At 38.3% G+C, this 27,662-nt stretch overlaps 1 protein-coding gene across 1 annotated transcript in view; it reads left to right on the top strand.

The window, feature by feature from the left end:
• The window catches only part of LOC133518387 (neuroligin-1-like), a 327,316-nt gene that overhangs the window by 285,214 nt on the left and 14,440 nt on the right, over positions 1-27,662 (top strand). The window contains exons 12-13 of the mRNA XM_061852061.1: positions 11,331-11,514; positions 19,191-19,318. Of these exons, the coding sequence (XP_061708045.1) occupies positions 11,331-11,514; positions 19,191-19,318 (312 nt within the window). The remainder of the gene's footprint in view (positions 1-11,330; positions 11,515-19,190; positions 19,319-27,662) is intronic.

Genomic DNA, 27,662 nt, shown 5'->3' with positions numbered 1-27,662 from the left:
AATGGCGCTACATGTAACGCCCCTTACACTGATACAAGATTTTCATCTAATAATGTCAAGAACCAGTGGATGATTCAACCTTTACTGGTCGACATGGTAAGACCTAGGATTTACCAAATTCATGTCGGTAAAAGCCCGAAGTGAACAATAATTATTTCACATTTCGGGCTTTTACCGATCGGCGTCGGTAAAACCTAGGTCTTACCGGTATATCCTAGGTTTTACCGTACTTCGGGCTTTTACAGTAACATAGATATAAAGTTATACAAACACAAAAATCTTAACCTAAACTGAACTAAATCCTAAATCTATCCGAACACAAAAACTATCCGCACAACTCGCCCCGCGCCCCTCCAGATGCAGATGCTGTCTATTTTAATTCATAGTTTGGTAATTATTTTACAATAAACATAGTTATAAATACACGAAAACATTCCCGCACCGAAAACCCCGATGTATGTTTATAAAAGAGAAGTTACATCGGTTATGGTTACTTATCTGCCAAACTGCATAGCAGTTTGTTGGCGGGAAAACTTATTCTAACCTCTTAGAAGAAGAAGAGGGTGTGGATAGTCATGGATCCCTGCAATACCGGAGCAGTTACAATTGCCTTGCCGGTCTTTAAAACTTTACTTTACTTTTACTTTAACACTTTTTCTGAAGGTTCTATCAGTCCGGAAATACCGCGAGTCACACTTCATTCCACAGTTTAACTGTGCGAGTTACTGGAGCACTAACTACTCCTAATTTAATTATCAAATTTCATTGCTCTTTTGTGTCATTTTCGGTGCGAGCTCTTAGTGTATGTCAGAATCAGCGGCTATAATAAATTCAATTCGCCAGAGACAGCCGAATGGAGTGTCAATGTTGTGAGAGTTACAAACTGCGATTTTTCGACGTTGGGATACAAATGGTGTCCACCGGCATGTAAACCGTATGTTACAAATGTTTTAGAAAATTCATTCCATTGTATACCTTGTTCTCGCGCTATAAAAAATATGTTCAATAGTATATTACTAATATTAAAAAGGTATGTAGGTAGTAAATAAGCAGTAAAGTAAATGTCCTCGGTTTCGCCTCGGCCGACAATGTGATGTGTCTATGATAGGCTTTCCTATTCCGGTGTCATTTCAGCGCGTTTCTCCTAACCCTCGGTCCGAATGTCAAAACTGTCCATGTCCCGCTTACAACAGGAGTCCTTAAATCGTAGAGTTGGACGCCCAACAGGTATTTTTACGTCCGCTATCTGACCCAGCATTACTTGGCGTGGTAGTCTCTCAGGGTCCATGCGATGAACGTGACCGAGCCAGCGAAGTCTTCTTTGCTTTAACACAGCAGTTAATCTGCAGCAATGTGTTCTTGAGTAACTCAGTTTTCTGAACTGACATTTTAAAACCTAAATAAAGTTTGTACTTAATGGATATTAAAGCGCATTAAATTCATGAGAATTGAATAATTTGACGAACTAAAACCCAGCACTTTCATTTAGATTGTATAATTCTATCGAATAAAACCCTATGATAAAGTTATTACAAAACAAAAATCCTCGCTATAATAGTTCTTAACTTTTGGGAGCCGACAGGGATTTGATTCTATTTCATTTTTGTTTGGAGTTCAGCAGTTTTAGTTGAATAATTATCTCGTCATGTTTGAGCACTACATTCATACAGCTCTCTCTTCGGCCTTAGCTGTTAAAATACTTGGGGAAGTTGCGAGAAAAGCTCACCAGTCGGACGCTTCCGAGATTTCGGCCTCACACGGAGCTCGGTCTTCGGCCTTCACATTTGGGCAATATAAAAAAAAAAAACATAAAATGAATATCCATGCTGGTGCCTCTTTTTAAGTATTCAAGATACCTAGCTGTATTAAGAGACAACCGTTTTTCCACAAAAGGTTAACAATTCTAAATCTTACATGACCTATAAACGTAAATAAAACTGTTTAAGGTTTTTATACATTTTAGCAGTATACCCGTATATGGGCACTGTCTTGTATTATTTTTCTGTATTTGATCTTAATATCTGAGCTAGATACTTTGCATTAGTTTTGTACAGTCATTAATTTTAGCACACAGTAGCCTCAAACAAGAGCAAACGCTGTGACAAAATCGGCTGTCTGTGAAAAATCCCACATTTTAACTTATTTAAAACTACTTACAATCACACGTATTTTTTACACATTCATTAAGTAAGAAGATCTATCAAATGACATCATTTTCTTTCTAAATATCGTCCTCGACGGAATGATAAAATCACTAAGTAAATATTGCGTTTAAGAGTTATTTTAGCTCCAAGTAATGGCTTCTTTCCTAACCATCGATATATATCTATTATAGTTGCAGAGACACCATGCCATGACATTTTCTGTTATATCAGATTTTTTTTATTTTTGGGATTTTCAAGACGTTTCACGTAAAAAATAAAACATTCTTAATTATTTTCTGATCTACGGAACTCTTGAAACGCGAGTCCGACTCGCACTTGGCCGGTTTTTTTTTAGTGTAAATCTAAATTCCATTAGATTTCATAATAAATATTAAACATCATTATCTTATTGACACCTTTTTAGCACAGAATCTTAAAAAGGGGCAAATCTCTGCCATCTTAATGAGCTCGCGTCGTATGAATTAATTCTGCGGAAGTCTGGCAACAATGCGCGCGCACAATGACGCCTTGCTATTGTGCACTGGCACACTTTAGCGGCGAAATTGCTGGACGTCAACAAAGAAGTTATGTAACTAGATAGATAAGGTGTGGTGGGGTTATGTCGTTAAGGAGGAGCCAGGAACTAGGTCCGTAGATGCTGAATCTACGGACCTAGTTCCTGCTACCTAACATGCTCTATAGCCGTCAATTCATTAAATTGTATGTTGCTTTATACATATTAAGGTGCGACCAGACCGCAGCTTAAAAAACAGTCACGATATATACGGAATCGCAGTGACGCGTCGTATGCGTACCGTTTTTGACGCATGCTCCCCACACCGCTGCTTAAAATACGCTGACGCACCGTAAATGTATCTGCGTAAAAATCGCAAAAAATATTACACGGAGATCTTATGGCAGACACCGCACCGGTGACATAAAAGACGCAACTGTTTTGTAAATGCAGCGTTTTTTACGCAAAGGTTTGCGACCAAAAAAGATTCGCGTGAAGCACGTCACTGCGATTCCGTACCTTCACCGTTTTTTAAGCAGCGGTGTGGGGAGCATGCGTCAAAAACGGTACGCATACGACGCGTCACTGCGATTCCGTACCGTCACCGTTTTTTAAGCAGCGGTGTGGGGAGCATGCGTCAAAAACGGTACGCATACGACGCGTCACTGCGATTCCGTACCGTCACCGTTTTTTAAGCAGCGGTGTGGGGAGCATGCGTCAAAAACGGTACGCATACGACGCGTCACTGCGATTCCGTATCGTGACCGTTTTTTAAGCTGCGGTCTGGTCGCACCTTTACATAACATAATGAACACTATTACGTAGTCCTAACGTACAAAGTACTGAAAGCATATCTTCCAACGAAAAAGAAACGGCATGAACCTTCTGTTCTGCCGTTCACTTCAGTCCCTAGTGATGTCCCTAGTCCTTGTGTGATGTGATCAATTTTCTAAGTAAACACCTATTTCGACATCTATCCAACTAAGATTGGAAATTTAGGGTTCCGTAGTCAACCTGGAACCCTTGTAGTTTCGCCATGTCCTAATGTCTGTCCGTCCGCGGCTACGCTCCGTGATTGTTAGTGCTAGAAAACTGCAATTTGGCATGAATATACAAATCGTGCATGACGATAGAACGGTAAATTAAAATCTATACTACTATATTTTTACCCAATGGTGTGGGGTATCTTTCAAAAAGAATAACGGTCAGTGTTGGCGACTGGGAATGCGACCTCTTTTGTACTCATCAAATATATTTTCAAATATTTATACTTCTAGTTTTGTCATTCCATGTCATATGTCAGTCTACCGTTGTCACTGATATGAATTGTGCCTAATATTTTTTGTATCGATATTTATTAAAATAATTAACTTCTAATACGTGTTTTCATCATCTCATCTTATTTTATACAGTCCACAGTCCACCGTTACCTATCAGTCTGTAAGAACCAGTTTTTGTTAAAGTAAATATTTTCGGAAATAATCCCCCCCCCCCTCTCTTTAACGTTTGAACTATGGAGTGTTGAATTAAGAGGAGTGACATCTCTTATGGTGGAACTGTTGCAAAAGTGTCCAGCTGTCAGCTATAAATAATAGTACCAAATCTCTCCAGAGTAGCGCTAGAGTAGCTAAGAACCTAGGCGTTATTGACGGAGTGAAGTGCGCTGTCTATGATTTGATTTTTTTGTTCAAGTATTCTAGGTATTCTAGCGCCACCTATTTAAGGTTTTTTGATGACACTTTTTGGTACATGGAGATTTATTTCCTTACCTCCACCTTCCGTAGTTTGAACCATGTGTCCAAATATGAACAAAATCGTGAAATAAGAACTTAATAAATACTTTCCATGTAAACTATAGCAAATATGAATTGTTTTTAATAATTCCAAAAAGTCTTCTCTACTTAGTAATAAGACGTAGGTATACAAAGTGCTGCAAACGTACTCCCTTACGCTTGTAATGTACATGATACTTACTTATGGCTCCGTTTAGCCTATTCTGGCAAAATGGTAACTACGAAACCCTAAACTGAGGTGAGAGTCAGAATGGCGGGTGTACCTAAATAAAAATAAATGAAAAGCATACCATATTTTTGTAACTAATTTGTACTATTTAGTACCTCCGTTAAAAAAAATTGTACCTCACGGTACATAAAGTTATCATCAAAAAACAGTACACCCGCCATCCTGACAGTCAGAATGGCGGGTGTACTTTATTACGCTATGTTCCCGTGGTTATTGATTTAAATTCTATGAAACCGAATGTTTTGTACCTTTTTTGTACCTTCATATTCAATTATTATATGAGCCATTTTATTTGTGGTTTCTAAGTTTTACTCATTTTATATTTTGCTTGCTATTACAATTTTGCAGGCGTTTTAATTTTTCAAGTTAACGATCGAATGCAGGCTGCTTGTTTTACCTATATTTCGATAGTTTTTTTTTCTACGACGAAAAAACGGCCGAATAAATTTGTTTGGACATGTTTTTAATTATAAAAAATAACTTATTTGTACCCTAATGCAGCCGCACAATGTTTCCTTTTATATCTGAATAAAGCTTGCATAAAGCTTTGGTTTATAAAATAATATATTACAACATATAAAACATTTCATTAAACAAACTGTATCCATCGCAAGAAAGAAGTCGTGACTTGTTACTTTCGCAATCACAATTCTCCACTCACCCCAAAACTTTATTTAACCCCAACGCACCTCACCCAGCCACCTAGATATCGAAAACTTTCGGTAAATATCGTAGAACAAAAGCTTGCTTTGTGCGCCATTACGGCGCGTCCACAATGGCGCGCTTTGTTTGCGTTCGCTCTCCGCGCGCTCATTACAGCGCCATTTGAGAACGGACGGAGATAATTAATATCATTCACCCTTACCATAAGACCTCGGCCGGTTTCGCGAGTGATTGTATACCAAAAATCAAGAATGACGCTTAAGGTATCGTTCGGATTCCGACTGCACCAGCATTACTGCAGCAGTATTGCAGCGCGTCATTACTGCCGACTTGCTGTTGCAAATAACAAAAACGATTTTCGGCAGCAATACAATCAGCAGTAATATCGCACCAAATACTGCAGAAGAGTAATGAGTCTGAACTGAACCTTAACTAACAGGTTAATTCGAAGGTGCACCTAACATCAATCCGATATTAACTGATATGATTCCAATATCATTCAAATATTGTTTTGATGATGCGCATTCGTATGAGGGCTAACGCTTTAATTTCCCCGCTAGGGGCACTAGTGTAGACGAAGGTCTTTCAGAATGTGAAATGCATAGTATTTATGGGGGTTATAAGTTGTTTTATCGCGAATTTTCACTCCTTATTCATAATTTTTTAAGTTTAAATCTTTTTAATCTTTTTAGGGTTCCGTAGCCAAATGGCAAAAAACGGAACCCTTATAGATTCGTCATGTCCGTCTGTCTGTCCGATTATGTCACCGCCACTCTTTTTCTATTTTTGAATATTCATGGTATGTATGCGTCAATAAATGTTAGTGGTTTTAAAAAAGTGACAACTAAAATATATGCAAAACGAATCAGGGTTAAAAAGCGGCTTTAGAAGGTAACATATTTTAGTGTATTTTTATTTTTTAATAAGACTAGCAGAATTTTGATAACTGCTTTTCTGGACCATCTACAGTGGCGCCAACTGGTGAGCACATTGGTCTGTTAGTCATACCAGTTGTATTGGTGTAAGAGATTATGCACTATCAGTTTCATTCGTTAGCTAATGCAGTCGTGTTATCATGGTAAGAAGAGGGCAATTCAAACTTACATTATGCTCTCGCTTGCGCCAATACATTTACGAACAAGCATGAGAGAGACTGACATCACATTGACATTATTTTGATGTTACAATATAAGTTTGAATTGGCCTACAATGCCCTTTGCCCGCATCGAGGGTTACGTGATTGTGATAACAGGCTAGAGATCTGATGTTTGGAAGTTTGAAAAGTCAAAGTTTTGTCTCAGAGTGAACTGACATTTAGATTAGGGAATGTCTTAGAAACAAGTGTAGGAAAATACACAAAACTCGACGATAAGAACCCGGCAAATTTTGCTATGAACCCGTCCAAAGCCTATATAGACGTCATTTTCGCGTGTGACAAAATTGCAGATATTAGTATCACCAACATTCTTAACTTTCATCGGCAAAAAACCCAAACATAAGGTAGACATCGCAGTAAACTTTGATGGAGCAACACTGTGCAACATGGTAACATTAGGTAACTTATCTAGTTACTTATTATTGCACAGTGTTAATCTACAAAATTTAACTATGACATGGAATGTGGATGCACCTTAACAGGCACTATGTAAATTTATAAATAAATATTCAGCAACCTAATTTTTCCTCATGAAACCCGCCCAAAGCCGATCTAGACGTAATTTTTGCGTGTGACAAAATTGGGTATTGGTATTACTAACATTCTTAACTTTCATCGGCAAAAAATCCAAACAAAGGGCACATCGCAGTAACCTTTTATAAAACAACGCTGTGCAACGCGGTACCATTATAGTTAGGGAGGTGGCGAGCAAAATTTCGATATCATCAGCACACATGGCAGACGTTATTAATAGCAATAATGATACCTTGAGAAACATAAAGGACCTCGTCTGCCACCACGGTGGCGCTGCGTTGTCAATTTACAGCGTTTCAAATATGTAAAAAAAAAAAGGTGGGCGATATTATTTGCACATGTCTGCCTCTGGGGCTGATGATCACAGTCATCCTGTAAACACAAAAAATCGAAGAGGCAGACATCCAGGGCTCTGACTTTTGAAGTTTTCAATTTTTTAAGTTATTTTTATTATTTAAAAAACTGTATATGAAATGCACACTTGGCAGATTTGAATTGTTCGATTAAAAACAATGAAAAGGACCACGGAAAAATAGTCTGCCAGCGTGATGCCGCTGCGTTGTCTATTGACAGCGCTTCAAAAATGTAAAAAAAAAAAAGATGTGCTATATTATGCGCACATGTCTGCCTCTTGGACTGATGTTTCAATTTATCATGAAAACGAAAAAAATCGATGAGGCAGACGTTCAGACCCCTGATATTCCAAAGGCAGACCATTTGAATTTTTTTTTTTTTTTTTTCAACTCGACACTCGCGCCAAGCTGCAAATACAAAATTTTGCATCTACTGAATATTATTGAAAATAATTAATAGAATCTATACGAACGATTTTCAAAACTCTTCAAAATATTTGGCTTCTGCCTGTTAACTGCGGCTCCGCAGGTATAAAACATCTCCATAGTTCCTTTCGTAGTGTCTCTCTTTTATCTGGGAATATGAGTGAGAACGGTATAACCCAGTTCCGACCTTTTCCGTATTGCGTACCTAAATGTATATAGCGTATACCTACATCTATAGATACATGTGGTAGTATAGAAGTAAATAGAAAGAAACAGGAGACAGCCTTCCCTCTTATTTTGCACGCTTTCCCTCTCTCTCGCGCTCCCAGGCACTTCCACAAGGACGTCTCGAAAGCGTAAGGCTTTGTACACAGCAGAGGTTGCAGAGCAGGTTCTCCGAGACGCTCATCAACAGTTTTGGAGTATTTCGAGTAATTGGAGTATTTGGAGTCTTTGAAGTTTCTCGAGTAATTTTAGTGTGTAAGCGCTTGATACACATAATAATTGAAAAAATCGGAGCGCGTTTTAGGAAAATGTGCGATTTGAAGTGCGCTATGTGTACTCTGCCTAAAGATTTCAAATAACGTACAAAGCGCCTCTACCATCGCCCGTTTTAATAGGGAGAATCCCTCGCAGCTGCTCCTGTACAGTAAGAATTTGGTTAGTTTATTCAATTCAATTCAATTCAATTTATTTATTGCAATCATGTTCATTGTATACAGATGTTATATAAACTACAGTCAGTACATGATACCCTGTTAGGGCACAGCAATTTTCTTATGTACTAAATTAACAACTACGACAATGTGTATATAATATATAAATAATAAAAATATCGAATATCGTTATACGCTGCGCTGATACTGACGTCTTGATAATCATGCTCGGAAATATGGAATTTCTGCAAAGCTCCCACAAGATTTGGATCGATTTTGGTACTGGCAATACCCGTCGGTATATTGATGTTTCCGAAATATATACAAAGATGGGACCTTTGGTGTGCAATTCCTTACCTGGTTTTCACGCAATCACCGGCTGTGATTATAATCCCGCATTTTTCCGAAAGGGTAAAAAAAGACCTTTCGAACGATTATTACAGTCCGAGGAATTGCAAAGAGCTCTGATCGCCATTGGGAATATCGATTTCGACGCTTGTGAGAGCGTTTTCAGCGTATTAGAGGAATTCGTGTGCCGTTTGTACAACGTCAAAAAAACAAAAAAAGTAAACGAGGGACGATACGAAATTTTCTTAAAAACATACGACGTCTCAAACGCCGCCGCATCTTTCAAACTGTCTCCCTACAATTTCGACGCTTCCAATTTGCCACCATGTCAAACTGAATTGACGGAACACTTTCTGAGGACTCTGTACATTACGAAAATTTGGAAGAATGCCCACGAAAAAAATCCTGTTGGTGATTTGGACCCGAATGATTGTGGCTGGGAAGAAAAAGATGGAACGCTGACATTCAAATGGTTCAAAGGAGAACAACTGCCCCAGTTCTACAGCGACGTCATCTTCGAAGTTGAAGATCCTGAACACCAATCAGGTAATAATTTTTTCATTTAGGTGTATCATGTAACTTTCGTGCCATAAAAATTTTAACACGTTGTGTATTTTTCAGATGAGGAAGGAGACATGGATGAAAGCGCCGACATGAACGATCGCCAAGGCTTCTCGGATGCCAGTGATGACGACGCTTTTTAAATATTATCGCTTTTTGTTAACTTTTCTATTGTAAAAAGAAGAAAATAGAGCCGAGGTTAAAAATCTACGTATTTTATACAAATAAAAACTACAATTGAAAAAAATTCACTCTCCAATTAAAGTTTCGAGCGCATTTCGTTTCCTCTTAGCATTTAAAACAAATAATTTCGTAGATTTCAGCTCTAGAAGAAGTTGGATTGTCACCGTGAGTTCAGCGAATAACAATAAACAAAATAATAATAATAAACCTATAAAGAATCACAATAATAACATGCAATACCCGCTTCCCCTTGATTACGTCCATTTCAAACCGTTATAAAGTTAAATATCAGTGAGCAAAGTGTCTGCCAAATGTTTTTTCGTATCCACGGAGTCGTAATGAATCGAATGGGGGCAATGAGAACCGTGTGCAAATGACTTAGTAGAGTTTTTTTTTCAAACACTTTTACAACTCCGTCCCATGATAATGCAGAGCCCTGAATGTCTGCCTCCTCGATTTTCTTCGTTTCCAAGATATTTGTGACCATGAACCCCAGAGGCAGACGTGTGCAAATAATTTGATACCCCTTTTTTTTTAACAACTTTAATCGGCTGTAACGCGAAAACGCAGCGACGTAGGACCATTATTGACTGGACCAAATCGATTCGTACTGACGTAAACTGCAATCTACCTCGATGTGAAACGTGTGCAAATCATATACCGAAATGCTCGCCACCTCCCTAACTATTAGGTAATATTGGGTAACATTGGGTAACATAAGGTACACAACGCAGTAAACTTTTATAAAACAACGCTGTGCAACGCGGTACCATTAGGTAATATTGGGTAACATTGGGTAACATAAGGTACACAACGCAGTAAACTTTTATAAAACAACGCTGTGCAACGCGGTACCATTAGGTAATATTGGGTAACATAAGGTGCACATCGCAGTAAACTTTTATAAAACAACGCTGTGCAACGCGGTACCATTAGGTAATATTGGGTAACATAAGGTACACAACGCAGTAAACTTTTATAAAACAACGCTGTGCAACGCGGTACCATTAGGTAATATTGGGTAACATAAGGTCCACATCGCAGTAAACTTTTATAAAACAACGCTGTGCAACGCGGTACCATTAGGTAATATTGGGTAACATAAGGTCCACATCGCAGTAAACTTTTATAGAGTAGGACTATGCAACACGGTAACATTAGGTACCTTATCTAGTTACTTATTGTTGCATTACAAGATTTGCTGTACAAGATTTAACTGGATTCTGGGTGCACTTGAAAACACTATGTAAATCTACATATAAATAAATAAATAATATGGGACAAATCTTACAAAAATCGACCTAGCCCCATATGACAGTAAACCCAATAAGATTTGTATTGTGGGTACTATACGACGATATATTATAATAGACAGATATACTGAAATACATAGAAACATCCATAACTCAGGACCAATATCTGTGATGAATACACGACTAAACGTCCTTACCAAGATTTGGACCCGGGACCTCCTGCCTCAGAGGCGGGGTCACTACCGACTAGACTAGTAGGCCATTAAAATAAAAATAACAAAGTAAATTACCGTGTTTCAAGAGGAAACCTTAGGAATATTCATTCCTGCTCTCCCTCTTCATGTGTTAAATATACTACGTATGACCGTTCACATTAATAATGTATGAATTATCAAACACCCTACATTTTAAGTTTCATTACTTTGCCTTACTCTAAACTTTATTTTGAATAACTTCCAAAATTCTACCTACCAATCCAATAGGTATGTCAACTACAACAATCTTATTCTTTTCGCAGGCGAAATCTTTCCCGAACTGTACACAACAGCAGCCCTAGACGATGAAGACAGCACAGAGGCCGAAGAGACTCCAGAGGCCGAATGCGAGCCTTCACCCTCACCGAGGCCGGCGCTGTCATTACCTTCGCCGCAACCCACGCCGAAAGAAGACTCGTTAACTACCATGGACACGCATTATTATAGGTCAGTATCGATATAATGCCCTAAGGTGTTAAGTCCGTCATTTGTACTCTTTATTGTCCAATTGTGCAATAAAGTTTAATTTTTAAAAAATACCTTCGAGCTGATCTGATTATGGAGATATGAAGTGGCGATATTAACTGCGTGATTAACTGATTACAACAAGTTAATATTATTTTCATAGCAAATTGACATTTATGATGACATAGCCACACTTTATTATTGCAAAAGCCATGCAAAATTAGCTTGGTCCTACTTTGAATATTAAAATTTATTTAGTATACTAACAAGTTGACCCAATGCACATGTTTTAGAAATCAGAAGTGACCCCTAATCATCTAATTATTAGTTTGTAAAAGTGGCTAATTAATATAATCTTAGCTATCTAACTAGCTAAACAGATGTGACCTTGGATTGGGATCGGAAGTGACCTCTAGTAACTAGATTACTGCAATATCCGCTAATATACGGAACCTTTATCCGCAATCGTCTATAATGTGCTTTTCCGTTCCCTACCCTAACAAGACGACCTCATACCTATGTCCATAAGGTCAGAAGTGACTTCTAATTATCTCATTATTAGTTTGTAAAAGTGGCTAATTACAATAGCTCGCCAACTAGCTAACCAGATGTGACCTTTGAGATCAGAAGTGACCGTTAGTAACCAGATTACTGCAATACCGCTAATATACTGAACCGTTATCCGTAATCGTCTGTAATGTGCTTTTCCTTTCCCTACCCTAACAAGACAACCCCATGCCTATGTCCATAAGGTCAAATCAGAAGTGACCCCCAATTATCTCATTATTCGTTTGTAAAAGTGGCTAATTACAATAGCTCGCCAACTAGCTAACCAGATGTGACCTTTGAGATCAGAAGTGACCTTTAGTAACCAGATTACTGCAATACCGCTAATGTACAGAACCTTTGTCCGCAATCGTCTGTAATGCGCCATTCCTTTCCCCATCTGCGGGGCTCTGATAGTGGTAATGGATGGGCAGGGAGCGTAGTCTAATAATTGCAGTAGGACAACCGCGGGAGTGTAAATAAATAAGAGTAAGAATAATAATAACAAATATTTATACAAAAAAGTTACATATTATATAAATTAATATGAATTGGTTCGAGTATATAGAAAATTGATGCGCTAAAAGGTCCTCACTTAGTTTCATGACCCGAAGTGAGTCCCAGAATACACTATGTGACGCTGACACACAACGTTTAAATTAAATAGATAGCTTTTAGCTAGAGATCTAGCCCTTATCTCAAGGTTGGTAAAGAAAAATTATTTTTACCAAACAGATCCATCAGCAACCGATATTACAATTTTTTTAAATAAAAATATAGACGTAAAGTTCACCGCTTCGGGCCTAAGACGTGTAAACAAATACAAGGAAATTAAAAACTTTGCGCGCTATTAAACTGTTTTTTAAAAAGGTTAAATTATGGGATTGAAACTAGTTTATATAAAGATAAAGATATTAAGAACGTCAAATAAAGCTACACCGGCTCTAACCCTACACCTCTGACCCGAGAAGATTGAAAACCCTCCTTAATTGAGGAGGGTATCCCAATAAGGACCGGCAAGAAACTCGGCGGGACACACGTTTTCAAAACATTACATTATAATGAACATGCATTAAATAAGAAAAAAAATACAATTTAGATTACTATAGAAGTCATGCAATTACATACAGTAGCTACATTTCTTTATAGAAATTTGATAAAAAATAGATAATAAAAAAAAAAATATATATATTTCATTACTTAACATAATGTTTGAGACATCAATTGATGCACTAAGCAGTAATTTCGCAATACTGCTGCAGTAATGCTGATTTACTCTGAATTCGAACGAACCCTTTAACTTACTTTCCTTTTTCCACTTTGGCAGCTTCCGAATGAATTAACCGGAGTTTGCAGTAACGGAATTAACGCATGAATAATGAGCGTTATTTCTCCAACAACGTTGTTTTGATGCTTTTTATCTTTCATCTGCGTGAGAAATGAGTCTGAACGTAGGGTTTTAAATTTGTCGCTCAAGAGAGATATGACGCGATTTATATTGTACATTATGGTAATGTTAATCATGCTTTTGAATATTCAAAAAGCTTACAGATTTGTGAAACACCGCACAGGGGCCGAACCGAAAATTGCAGAGATAAATATTACACTTTTCGTTTAGACGACTAGTCTGGCCTAGTCTGCCCTGCCTATGAAGCCGATCGTCCTGGGTTCGAATCCCGGTAAGGGCATTTATTCGTGCGATGAGCACAGATATTTGTTCCTGAGGGGTATTTCTATATTATATTTATCGATGTCTGAGTCACGACACAAGCCTTCTTGAGCTTACTGTGGGGCTTAGTAAATTTGTGTAAGAATGTCCAATATTTTAATTTTTTCTATCTGAAATTTTTGCAAGTGATTCCTTCTTAACACACTATCATTTCATATCATAAGTGCAACAGAAATATATCTTGAACTTGATTTACTTATATAATACTTCTAAGATTCTTCTTACGCGTACGAATTGAACAACAATACTTTCCCTCTCTACTCATAGTCACTTTTATTCTCACTCTTCTTCCTCGCGTTGTCCCGGCATTTGCCACGGCTCATGGGAGCCTGGGGTCCGCTTGACAACTAATCCCAAGATTTGGCGTAAGCACTAGTTTTTGCGAAAGCGACTGCCATCAGACCTTCCAACCCAGAGGATAAACTAGGCCTGTATGTTGGGATTAGTCCGGTTTCCTCACGATGTTTTCCTTCACCGAAAAGCGACTGGTAAATATCAAATGATATTTCGTACATAAGTTCCGAAAAACTCATTGGTACGAGCCGGGGTTTGAACCCGCGACCTCCGGATTGCAAGTCGCACGCTCTTACCGCTAGGCCACCAGCGCTTCTTCTCACTATAAGCTTCACTTTTATTCTCACTATAAGCTTCAATAAGATCATTGATATTTTACTGCATTTATACACATCTCTCTCTGCGGTCGCTTCCTCATGACTGAGGATCATGGTCATCGGTGGATGAGGATGCTCCATACCTGGTTTTTATGATCTTCCTCCATCTGTGCCTGTTAATTGCATCCCTGAAGACCGAAATAGATTTACATATACATATACTTAAGTTAAAATGGCAGATCATTTAGTCTTGTAGTGCGTTTAATGAATAAAGGGGTAAGTTTTCCGGCGATCTTAAAAAAGATAAACATCTATTTAAAATATTTTAGATAAATGCTTAAAAGCCTATGACGCTATGACATACAGACGAACGTGAAGATAATGAAACTACAAGGGTTCCGTTGTCATTTGACGGAACCCTAAATACACAAAGAATAATAGCAGTTACGGAAAAATAAGGGAAATGGCGCATTAGAGTATACGATTTCGGACAAAAGGTCCGTCGACATTAGCGGCTACACACAACGTAACCAGGTTACGTAAAGATCACATCCTATTATGTACTTAGGGAGATAAGCTGGTTATAATTATCCTTTGTTTATTAGCTGTTTATTAGAATTTATCTGGAACATTCATTAGCAAAAGGTCGCTTACCCCACATGACCAAATAGAATTAAGAAGACCAAGAGTGATCACTCCATACAACAGTTTTGTGACCAAAAATTGTATTATTTTCGTAGTCTACATCTAGCGTTAAGTAGCGGAACTCTTAGTACTGCTACTCGACAATTATAGATACCGCAGCAAACAAAATTTTTAATGCTCATCGATTTTCAGCTAATATTATAATCAGAGTAAGCGTAGGAGTTGAAAATAGAGTTCCAGTTACTCCGGCTATGATATTAGCGGAAAATCGTTGAGCATTAGACTTTTTGTTTGCCGCGATATCTATTGTTGAGTAGCAGTACTGAGAGTTCCGCTACTCGATGCTAGATGTCGACTGCGAAAATAATAAGATTAATAAGCGTTTTGGTACCAAAACTGATGATGAATGGAATGAGCACTCTATGTACTTCTTCTCTATGATAGGACAGAGGGAAGATATTTTATATTTACATCTTTTTGAGATCCGAAAATAAGAGGTTTTTCTTAAGGAGGTAAAAAAAATGAATTTAACGGGAAAAGAGGCACCTATTTATAATCACTTCATTGACCAAAGCTTCTCAGTACTTTCGTATGTTTGGCTCTTCAACTCTATCGGTCTTATTTCTCAACCGATTCTCGTAAAATTTGGTGAGCAGGTTCAAAAAATATGTAGAATTTTTCAGATGATATTTTTTTGGGTTTTTTTATGGATGTTGAAGCCATGAGGGTCCGCGAGGTCACAATTTTATTTCACAATTCAGGATACGTATCGTTAAATTACCGTCATCAAAACCAACTGAGAATGATTTAACTGTTTTCTCACAATTATTTAATTACTCACCATTAATGTCACTAATTGGTTCAAAGTGCTGGCTTCCTGTTGAAAACCGAGCTTAACAGGTAATCGAGCAAAGCAGGAACTGAAAAGCGCACAATTGTAATGCCTACTGAAATTATTGTGTCATTAATTTGTAATTGCGGATTTCGTCCATTGTTTCTCAAGCTAATTAAAATGTATTAAGTGCTTTAATGTATATTTGATTTTGAACCGTAATGCATTCATTTTATGTCTGGATTTGGGGTAATTTTGTCAGCGAATTGCAAGCCCTTAAATGTAAATGACTTAAGTTAAGTTCAAATGAGTTTTGAAATTAAACTTTAACTCATTATTTTACGGTTGTATTTGGTATAAACTGTTAGCAAACGTACAGTTTTGTAAGTTAAAAAGGTTGTAGTTAGTTCTGTGTTTTATAGGATCATTAATAAGTTTTAATGGCGAGGGCCGATTTTAGTTTTACTATTACTTTGAAAACGGGGAGTTTAATGGGTATTTAAATTCCCAATCATTGTTTATGGTTGTTTTCTTTTCAAAGGTTTAGCATAAGCTTCGGTTTGTAAGTAATAAATTCCATTTGAAAGAATGAAATTCTTCTGATCAGACGATAGTGACCACCGACTACGCTCTGGCACCGATCATTCCCTCTCTATCCCGATTCATAAACAGCGATCATATCATAAATCATTCACCGTAAATTTTGTTAAGCTTTGGTACGCGCTACCCCCTCCTTTGAGTCACTAACAAAAACTATGGCTCTCAGATGAAAAACCTACTGATAGGTAGGAAGATGTTGCGGTCATAATATATATTTATATTTATTCATAAATGTATATAAAGATATTTATTTATATATAGTTTATAGTATGTAGTATAGATATAGGAGCTTCGTCTGCCAACAAACCACTCTGTGGTTTGGCAGAAGTATATTGTAAATATTTATAAGGCATGAAACGTGAATAAACGTTTATTTATTTATTTATAATTACTTTATATATAGTTTTTGATTACTCTTTTAGGTATGGGTGAACTGGATCCCTCTTAGGGATAAGTCCGTCTTTGTAGTACCCAATTATTTTCCATCTGATGTAATATTTATTTTTCTTGTACAATTTAGTGTTTACTTACTTACATCTTCTTCTCTCGTAGTAAACTTATAAAAAAATGAGCATTATAGAAACATTGCTATGGAAACTGCGGGGCCTTGCTGTGCGGAGGCAAAAAACCTTATTAGAACTTTGGGGCGGTGTTTGAGGAATAGGGGCAGCGACCCCCGTGCCGGCTCTTTCCTGGTCCAGCAAATATCGCTGGCTGTGCAACGTGGCAATGCCGCTAGCGTTTTTGGCACGTTCTGATCAGGGGACAGTCGCATCGGGACATGGGTCTTTTGTTATACAGTTATTTTGCTATGTTATAATTCATTCATTTCTAGTTTAATTTTTTTATCAGAATGCTTCAATTATATGCCAGAAAATATTGAATATTAAAATAAACATTTTACATTTTCGTTCTTTTTTTACATGTTTTATTTAGATTTCATTAGGGTTGGGAGCTTTATACAGAAAAGTATGTGATTATGATTGAGAGACTAAAAACCTTATTCAAAAATTAAATTCGACGAATCTAAAGACTTTATGGAATGTTTATTAAAGTTTATCTCTTTAGTTGAATTATTTAGCTTAGAATAAATTTAAAAGTGTAAAAATGAATTTTTTCCACTTTTAAATTTATTATTAGCCTAATAGCATCGTTCACAGAGGTTTCTGCTTGTTAAAAAAATAATTATTTAGTTTCATTAAAAGTATAATTGGGCCTAAGCAGCTTTAGATTGGCCTAAGCTAGAGATTATCTCTGTTAATATGCTTAGGCTTTTCTAATTAGGTATCAAAATAACAAAAAAAATCTATAAGACTTAGGGTTTCTATTTTAATTTGACCCTCAATGAGTTTGACCTTAGGTTTTTTGGGAATACCATTTTTCTCAATTAGTGAATTGGCTACTTGACAGTTTATTGTAAATAATGTCAAACGATCTTGATTTTCCTGAGGATCAAATGTCTATATAGGACTCGTGGCATTCAAGCAACACAAAGGTCAGAAATTAGAGTTAAAAAAAAAAAAAACATTTATTTCAGACCAAATTGATCTATAAAGTCTGACGCTCGAACTCGACGATTGAAACGCCTCTAACAAAATGATATCATGATGTGACGTCACATTATATAAGTCTGTCCTAAATGTATGGAAGATCAAGGAAATTGCCATTTGGACCCTGAAATATTGCGTTTATATGTATAGTTGTCATACAATTTATTTTTCAATAAAATGTATGGAATCGAATGCTACCATTTATTTCTCTATTTTTGAAGGACAAAAAAAAACATTTTTTTTGCGACTTTGGAGCCTTGTATTTTTATAATGTCAGTATATTTTTTTAAATTCCACTTTTTTATAATAGATGGCTCATTTTCTATCCATTTAACAAAATTTTATTTTAATATTCAACATGTGTCAAGTACCCAATTCTAATACATTCTATTAAATCTTGTGAATGTATTATAATTTATTTTATGGAATATAATATATCCCAATTCTTAACACTGCCCGTCTGTAGTTACTTACGATATACGGAAACTCCGTCCTTAAACTACGTCCAAAAGAGAGGTATGGGAATTGTAAATGTCATCTCGCTTTGTGTGGTAGGGTACAGCACAGCGGATGTCATTCCAGATCTAGAGCAGAGCCCAACTGGGGAAGTACCTCCACCTTACAGAAAATCGCAGCCAAGTAACACTAGACCCTACTCATAGTATTGTGCTCCTGCCGGTGAGTAAGGTTGCCAGAGCTGAACGCGCATGTAACTCATCTGGAGTTGCAGGCGTCCATAGGCTACGGAGACTGCTTACCATCAGGCGGGCCGTATGCTTGTATGCCACCGACGTAGTATATAAAAAAAACTGTATTTTAGTTAGGTTACGCACTTACTCTAATTTACCTACCAAATTTTCTATCTTTACCAGTTCAAGCCACCGAACCTAACCAAAAGCGTGCGAATCCATCCTCTAATAAGCTTTGGTAGTTTAGATAGTTAAGAGCGAGCGGACCGTTTTTCTGAAACGTTGCAAGTTCTTTCCATAGATATATTTTTTCAATTATTAATCGTTTAATATAAAACAAACAAATATAGTATCGCTTACAGTACAGACGTATCAGTATCTGCTTGATACGGTCTGCTAAAAGGTTAAAGTTCTTTGTAAGAATGTCGCAAATTTAATTTATTTATTTGCCAACAGCTACACAGTGGCACTCGGTGTGACCGTGGGCGCCGGCTGTTTCCTCCTGGCCTTGAACGTTCTAGTATTTGCTGGGATCTACCTGCAGAGAGGCCGACGGAGAGCCACGAGGAGGCCTAGGAGAGAAGGTCAGTGAATAACTACAGTAGCGCACAGTGTGACCGTGGGCGCCGGCAGTTTTCTCCTGGCCTTGAACGTTCTAGTATTTGCTGGGATCTACCTGCAGAGAGGCCGACGGAGAGCCACGAGGAGGCCTAGGAGAGAAGGTCAGTGAATAACTAACAGTAGCGTACAGTGTGACCGTGGGCGCCGGCAGTTTTCTTCTGGTCTTGAACGTACTAGTATTTGCTGGGATATAATTACAGAGAGGCCGACGGAGGGCCACACGGAGGCCTAGGAGAGAAGGTCAGTAAACGCTGCACAGCGGCGCTTGATGTGACAATCAGCGCAGGCTGTTTCCTCCTGGCCTTGAACGTTTTAGCTAACTGCAGAGAGGCCGAGGAAGAGCCACACGGAGGCCTAGGGGAGAAGGTCGGTCAACATCTACACATTGGCTCTCGGTATCACGGTAAGTGCAGGTTGTTTCCTCCTTACCTCAAACGTGCTTGTATTCACCGGAATTTACCTGCAGAGAGGCCGGAGAAGAGCCACAAGAGAGAAAGAGAGAAAGTCAGTTAACAGTTGCAAGTGTTCACCGAGATCTACCTGCAGATAGGCTGGTCGCGAGCCACGAGGAGACCGAGAAGAGAAGGTTAGTTATTTATTTTGAACGGTACATAATGTTAATGTTTAGACGTAACTAGACTAAAACACAAGTGTACATTTTGTCTAACGTAACCGTACCGTAAACCAATTCACCATAAAATGGCCACTATCCACTACATTTTTGTACAATTTGCACTTCGTTAACTATGTCAAATGATTTACTGAATAAAGTCGTCTATTATTCCGTTCCTTTTCTTCTGAAATCTTGAGAAATCGGCCAGGCGGCGCCGAGCGGCCTGCTTAACCACTTAGCCTCCTTTCGGTATAAAAATATTGGCTTAAATCTCTGAATCTAATCTTTAATGTTTGATATGCTTTGTAGACCAACTACCTATAATTACATACTTTTATTAACCTGTACACTTAATTATGATTTAGTTTTGCAACTCTGTAGTAAAGTATAATGTATTATTGTAGTAAAACCAAGAATTTTGAAACTAATTTAGAAGTTCCCTACAACTGTTTATATATGCCTTTACAAGTTAAGTAACAAAATTAAATACAAAATCTATTTTTACGGACCGATGCGAACTATAAGATACATCAAACATTTGCTAAAGATACGATATGGATTATGCAATGAATGAGATGAAAATGAAACCCAAGTTTTTCTGAATATATATGTATGTAAACACTTTATTGTACAGAAGAGAGGTTAAAAACACAATAAAATATATGTAATGTGTTATATTAGCGAACTTATAAACCTATAGAGGATTGTGTCCATGTGAACCTGTGAACAATTGAGATAAAAATAAATTTACGATATTATTATAAAAGTATATGTACTTTTACATTTAAAAAAGTAAGTAAGTACATAAGTATATATTCTTTATTACACCAACAATTATACATTTTACATACAAGTAAAACTACAAATAAATTTTAAAGGAAAATAGAACAGTCGCTCTTATCGCCAAAATGTAATGTATCGTTAAAATGTAGTATATTTAGGTACATTTAAAAAAGTACAATATTTTATATCATACATTACATTGTCACACCTTAATTCTTACTAACATAAACAAACGTAACTGAACAATTTTGAACCTTATTCAACCCCGAGTAAGGTCTACACACTTGCAATGTTTCTACTCAGAGTTGCCAACCGCAAATGGGCTACAAAATAAAAAGTGTATGTGCAAATAACATCACGAGATAACGGTATAGCTCTTTCATCCCTTGGTGTGCGTTGGCGAGCTGTCGCGTCAAGAGAACCAGTAGATATATGAAGTAGTATTTTCAAAACCAATTTTAACCATTTACGAAAGAAAAAGCTATCAAGGCCCCTAGTGCCTAACGCACGTTCTTAGTATTTGCGGCAGATGCCTAGACCGCTTGGGCCGAATTTTCTCAAGTGTGTATATATGCAAGCCCTAAGGCCGGCGCCCCACTGGTGCGCACGCTATGTACACGACCCACGTTCCTATAGGGAGCGTGTATGAACTGTAGGAGGCAGCACAGGAACTGTCAGATTTTTGGCGCGAGGCGTAAATGTGATGTTTATTGTTTCGATGTAGCCCACAAGATGGCAGAACCTACTATGCACAAGAAAACACGTGACGTGTAAATGTACATGTATATGGTTCCAATTCAGGCCACAAGATGGCAGACCCTCCAACGCGCACGGTTCCTATACAAAATTTCGTGGGCTTGCCCACGGTTTATATTAAAACGTGGGCCGTGGATGTAGCGTGCGCAACAGTGGGGCCGGTCTAAAGAGCTCACGGCGCTCTTTGGTAATTTTTTTAATTTAATAGTCAGCAAACGAGCCGCCTGATGGGAAGCGGTCATCGTCGCCCATGGACATAAGCAACATCACAGGAGCCACTTAAACGTTGCCGTCCTTTGAGAACCCTAAATACCCGCTTCTTGAAGAATCCCATCTCGTAGCGCGAAGAAAATACCTCAGGAGGCAACTCATTTCACATTCTCCACAGCAATTCAATTATTTTATTGTTCAAAGTTATGTCAAAACCTTCGCATGTTTTTAAATCAAAATCGGCCTCCTGTAGTGTACTTACAGTGTCTGTAAATATATACAAATAATAATCGTTTGAAAGGCGGAGGCCTGTGTCCGGCAGTTGCGACCGTACTCCTAGCAAACGAAGGGGCGTGCCATGAGTTATGGTGCCGCCATTGCGCCCCCACTCCATAATGAATGACGGGGATTCTTTCTGTCATAATTTACAGAAGATGGAATGTTTGTCTTTCATTTCGTGATCAAATTTAAAGCCCCGTTGATTCTGAGTTCAGGCGGAAATTTCAGAAATATCGGAGTATTATTTTATCAGCCTTTTGAAGCAAATTTGTGTTTAAATAATTAAATCATGGTGTTTTTCGAAAGGTCAATATACTTTTTCAGAAGTTGTGGCTCAAACGAAACATGAAAAATGTAAGTAGGTTGATCATAAAATATTTTTGATTCACAGAGAGTCGAGCTACCCAATAGCCTTAAAAATAAATTCTTGCGAGGAATATTTCGTTTTTTTTTTTAATAAAAAAAATACATTTATATTATAATGGATTAGCGAAACATAACCGTTTTTTTTACCGTCGGTGAGACGGACATAAATGTTAAAATATTTTTTTCGTTTTTTATGTTTTTATTTTTACAGAAACAACTTATTCGGTACAAACACAACAACATAATACATATAAAACCAAAAATCTAAATCTAAAAATAAATAAAACTAATATTAAAATAAATAATTAAAAACTATCCCCCTGCGGCATGGTGCCGTAGATGCTGGCAGCATTTCCTCGTTGTATCGCAATACTTATTCTTTGTGCGAGGAAGTTGCCAGCTCTACGATCACCGGTAGCTTCTGCTATTTTTTTGGCTAATTCCTTGAATAGTGTAGATGCACTCGGACCCCACGGGCCAAGGGTCTCGACGCCAATATGTTGCAATAATTAAATCACATAATTATTATAATTACACTTTGGATCTACATTATAACTATGTTACATCCTATATTTAGATAGGAAAAAATATATATATATATGAATTTAACTTTATTATGCACGGTATGACTGATAAGAATTGCCGATAACAATCACTAACATAAAACAGCTTTTCACCAAAACGAGCAAAAAATTCAAAGCGTCGCTCTGAAAGACCTAACGTGCTCTTTTGTGCGCAAATCGTTTAAAATGAAAAATTACTTAGTTAATATTTCACCAGTTAGCGTTTTATGAAGAAAAATCCGTTCAGAAAATTCTTTCTCCATATCATCGTGAGTCTTAACTTTTGGAGCATGACTAAGAAGGTATTTATAGGCCAAATGGCCTTCGTAAGTTTTACTGCTACGCTTTTTTAGTTCTGTTAAAGACCCTTCTTGTTATTACGGCTGGAAAAGGCTGGTTTGCTGCACAATGTCCAAGAACAGTCCTGAATAACCTACATGCCACATATCTGACGAATAAAGTCCTCGTTGTCGTTTCACAATATTCGAATAAGCTTAAGAGGCTGTCAATACCTAAAGCACGCACACTGTCTATTTGTATCGGAGTAAATGAGATAGCACTGTCGTATGTTACTGGGCCTGGGCAAGGGAATAATAAGAAAATTATTTAAATAAAAAAAGTGGATTATTAGTGTAATATTTTACTCGTTAGCGATTTAGATATAAATGTTTTGAAATTGTGATTTTAATTGCAGACCCATAAGTCAAAAAAATAAAGACATAGAACCGTTTAATTGTGATTTTAAGACCAATCTTTGCAATTATTTTCTATCGAGCCGATTTCGTTCAATCATGTATCGAGTACAACCACGGTCTTTGAAATATAATTGATATGAACATATATTTTTCTTACTTGACTAAAACAAATAGTCTTTCTTAAAAAACTGTTTAAGTAACATCAATTTCAAGGACATTGGGTGTTGACAGCCCCTTAACTGGTAGATAAAGTGCTAAGCTTTGCATAAAGTTTTATGTGGTAGATAAATTATTTGTTAATTAGCTATCCGATGCTTTACATGAACATTGTGAAACAGGTTCTGAGAGTAATGTACATATGTATTGGACATTTTTTAGCGTTCTCACTAAATATTTAACAAAATGATTGCTTTTCTTCATTACAATTGGTCATTGAAATTTGATGGAAATAAAAAAATAATAACCTTACCTAATGTAATGCACATTTTTCCATATAACCGCTCTTCTTCCCTGGATTTTTAACCTAGAGCAATGATTTTTTTCAAATAAGATCAATATCATCAATATCTGTGCCGCTTTGTTTTGGTTTTTTGGATTATTTTATTTTGAAAAAACTTACAGCGCCTCGAAAATCGCAAAAACGGCTCAATTGAATTGGCTGCAAAAAAAGGCGCAGTATACAACAACCAATATCCAAAAAATTTAAACATAGCGGCATATATATTGATCTTATTTCCTTTATTTCAGTTTCCAAAATTTCATAATGATTGGTTGCGTTTTGGAGGAGGAAACAGTCGGGAGCGAAACCTCGTTTTTTTGAGTTTTTTGCGTGGGAATTTTAGTCAGCTGCAGTTGTCCTTATCGCACACACGCCCCCCCACCGCACGGTAGCGCGACAGAAACATAACTTCAAAAACTCAAGATTTAAAAAGTTGCTCAACTAGGAATTGATCTTTATAGCGAACCGAAATAAAATACCTATCAGATTTTCTTTACCTTTTTAAATATGTGTGTTTCCACAAACATCTGTCATTTGATTCAGATAACTTGTTATATTATTATAATAGTTAATAGCTACTTCAGTTTAATGATATAAAAAGAAAACTCAAGATTTCGCTAAATTTCACTTAAGTTATAATTTATAAAATTAAACTTTCGTGTGGGGTGGCGGTTTTAAACCTCGGTGGTGCTACATACTATATAGAGTAGAAAAATCATTCTCAAAAAAAAAATGCGAGAAGATGACTAAAAATTCAATCAGAATCTTTACACACACAGACACACACACACACAAAAGGACACACACATAAATACACAGAACAAAGGTTAAGCCAGTTTGTCTAATAGCACGATAAACATAAATCTAATAAGATTATCTGTATGTTGGCAATAAATGATGCAGCCAACGAACACCAAGGAACATCGCTTTCAGCGAAATTAAGATGGCGGCCATTTATCACAACCGTCTCCGTTTCCGTCACATTTCGTGGTGCTGTCATATTTCGTACCCTCGTTTATATATTTACTTTAGTTTAACAATATATTGTGTAATGTAAGCTATGATGTGAGACATGTGATAAAAATAATAATTTGTGGTCCTATAATTTGTTCGGATATCACTAGAATAATTTTTTCAAAGGCTTTTTGAATGGTATCAAATAGTTACGATGATGGTTTGCAATTACATTAATTATTATTATTATTTATTTTATTTTATCTTCTTCTCTTAAAATATGGCTTCCGCTCATTTTTCATGACTTTTTAATGTCAAATGTGCTCGTAGAGCATGACATTCGGTAATTGCTTTTAGTAAAGCGATAGCTGGACTTTACTAAAAGCCACATGGACTGATGGATATCGACTACAGAATGGTTAACGCGTTTCAAGATTAATTGTTCATTATCTGCACACTTCCACATTAGTTTACTGCATAATACGCATTTTTTTACTGTCTTAATAATAAATAATAATAAACTTGACGCCGTCAACGTCAGACGCGTTTTATACTAAATTTTCCTTTTATTTTTGATCAAATATGTTTTTAGTGGCTTTTTTACATTTTATTTGTACTGTTTTTTGCGGAGAGTTACCTTCACATTCATACGACACTTGGCAAAAGGATACGTTACCGCCAAAATATAACTAAGTACAAAAATAGCCGACGAACAATGGTCAAATGACAGAAGAAGGAAAAATGATTACACGTAGTAAAACGCGTTCACAAGCGTCTACCACATCCAACGCACGCCCACCACCCTCGCCCGCCTCGTGTGTCTCCTTGCTATCGTCGTCGGGCGATGAATTCGCCACCGCGCCCGACACCAGCGAGTCGAGCGACGAGTGCGGGCCGCCGCCGCCGCCGCCACGACCACCTGCGCGACGAGGGCGGCCACCGCTGCCGGCACGCTTGGGGCCTGCGGGACATCCTGCCCCGCCCACGGCTCCCGCTGCCGGTGGTGTAGTGCGTCGCATGCGATGGTCTCAATCCATGAATGAGAACGTCATGCGCGCCTACTATGGGGCTACAGAGGGAGGAACTAACCTATGCGCGTATCGTGTCCGGATTCTGCCTCTGTTTCAGGCTCTTGAACCGACCATCGAAGTGACTGCGCAACGATTATCGGATCAGGTGCGAGTCATCCAGCGGCGAAAGCGGTTGGATGACTCTACACTTGATCGGCTCCGCCTGGAGGCTCTTTCTGCTCGCTCAACCTCCGCTTCGGCGCGAGACCCGCCCGCCACGTCGCCAGATCCGGTGCCGGCACCCGACCAGGCACCGGGGGCGCCGCGGGTGGATCTCAGTGCCGACGAGGAGGAGCAGTTCGCGCAGAGAGTGAGTAGTACAGCCAATGAGCAACTGAGGAGGACTCTGGAAGAGGTGATTACGCAGTATCGGTCCACACCCAACACTAGGCCACGATTACCACGTTTGCCTATGAATAGACGCAATCTAGCGCTAATGGGAGCCCTAAACGCTTTACTAGAGCCATATCTGCGGACTAGTAAAGATTTAGATGATACGCACGCGATCATGTATTGCGGAGCCATCGCGGCGTGCCGTGTTGCACGAGTCAAGTTTCCGGACGCTGAACGTGCACCTGCGCGCCGGAGGTGCCCCCGCATGGCAAATACGGATCGAGCGACGTATCAACTCGTTTAGGACTCTCATTGCAAAGCTGATCTGCTTCAGGGGGGGCAACCACCGCCCCCGAGTAATGCGCTTTGTGAATCAGGCGTTCGCGGGGACGGGTATTGAGCCCCGCGACTATATTGCCAATCTCACGGAGCGCATCGACTTTCTTAAGCAGAAAGTATATGCATGGGCAAACCGTATTCGCCGCTACAGAAAGCGTGTGGATCGATTCCAGCAGAATCGTCTTTTTCAGAGTGATCAAAGGAAGGTATATCGAAAGTGGGAGGAAGCCAACCTTCGTGCGTCCGACGCGCGGTCGCCGGATGCTACTGCCATGACTGATTTCTGGCGTAGCATCTGGTCAGTGCCTGTCGAACACACCGAGGGTGGTTGGATGAGTGTTGTCGAGCGTGAGTGCGAGTCCATCGAACCTATGGGGGCAATCACCATCAGCCCCGATGACGTAAGTTGTGCCATCCGCACGGCCCAGAACTGGAAGAGCCCTGGGCCGGATGGATTGCACAACTTCTGGCTAAAATGGTTCCGATGCTCGCACTCACGCTTGGCAGCACAATTTCAACAAGCCCTCGAGCTTGGTTCTCTCCCATCTTCCTTAACAACTGGTGTCACCTTCCTGCTCTATAAGTCCGGTAGTACCACGGAAGCAAAGAACTACAGACCCATCACGTGCTTGCCTACACTCTACAAGCTCCTTACATCCATTTTGAGATCAAAAATAAACGCGCACATTGTCGCTAACAACATTTTGGCCTCCGCTCAAAACGGATGTAGGGTTGGGTCCCGTGGTACTAAAGAGCTCCTCCTCATAGACATGACCATTTGCCAACAAATCCGGCGGAATAAGGGGGCCCTCTCTGCCGCTTGGATTGACTACAAGAAGGCCTATGA

Source organism: Cydia pomonella, chromosome 5, assembly GCF_033807575.1.
Source record: "Cydia pomonella isolate Wapato2018A chromosome 5, ilCydPomo1, whole genome shotgun sequence".
NCBI lineage: Eukaryota > Metazoa > Arthropoda > Insecta > Lepidoptera > Tortricidae > Cydia > Cydia pomonella.
This window is presented reverse-complemented; position numbering and strand designations above follow the sequence as displayed.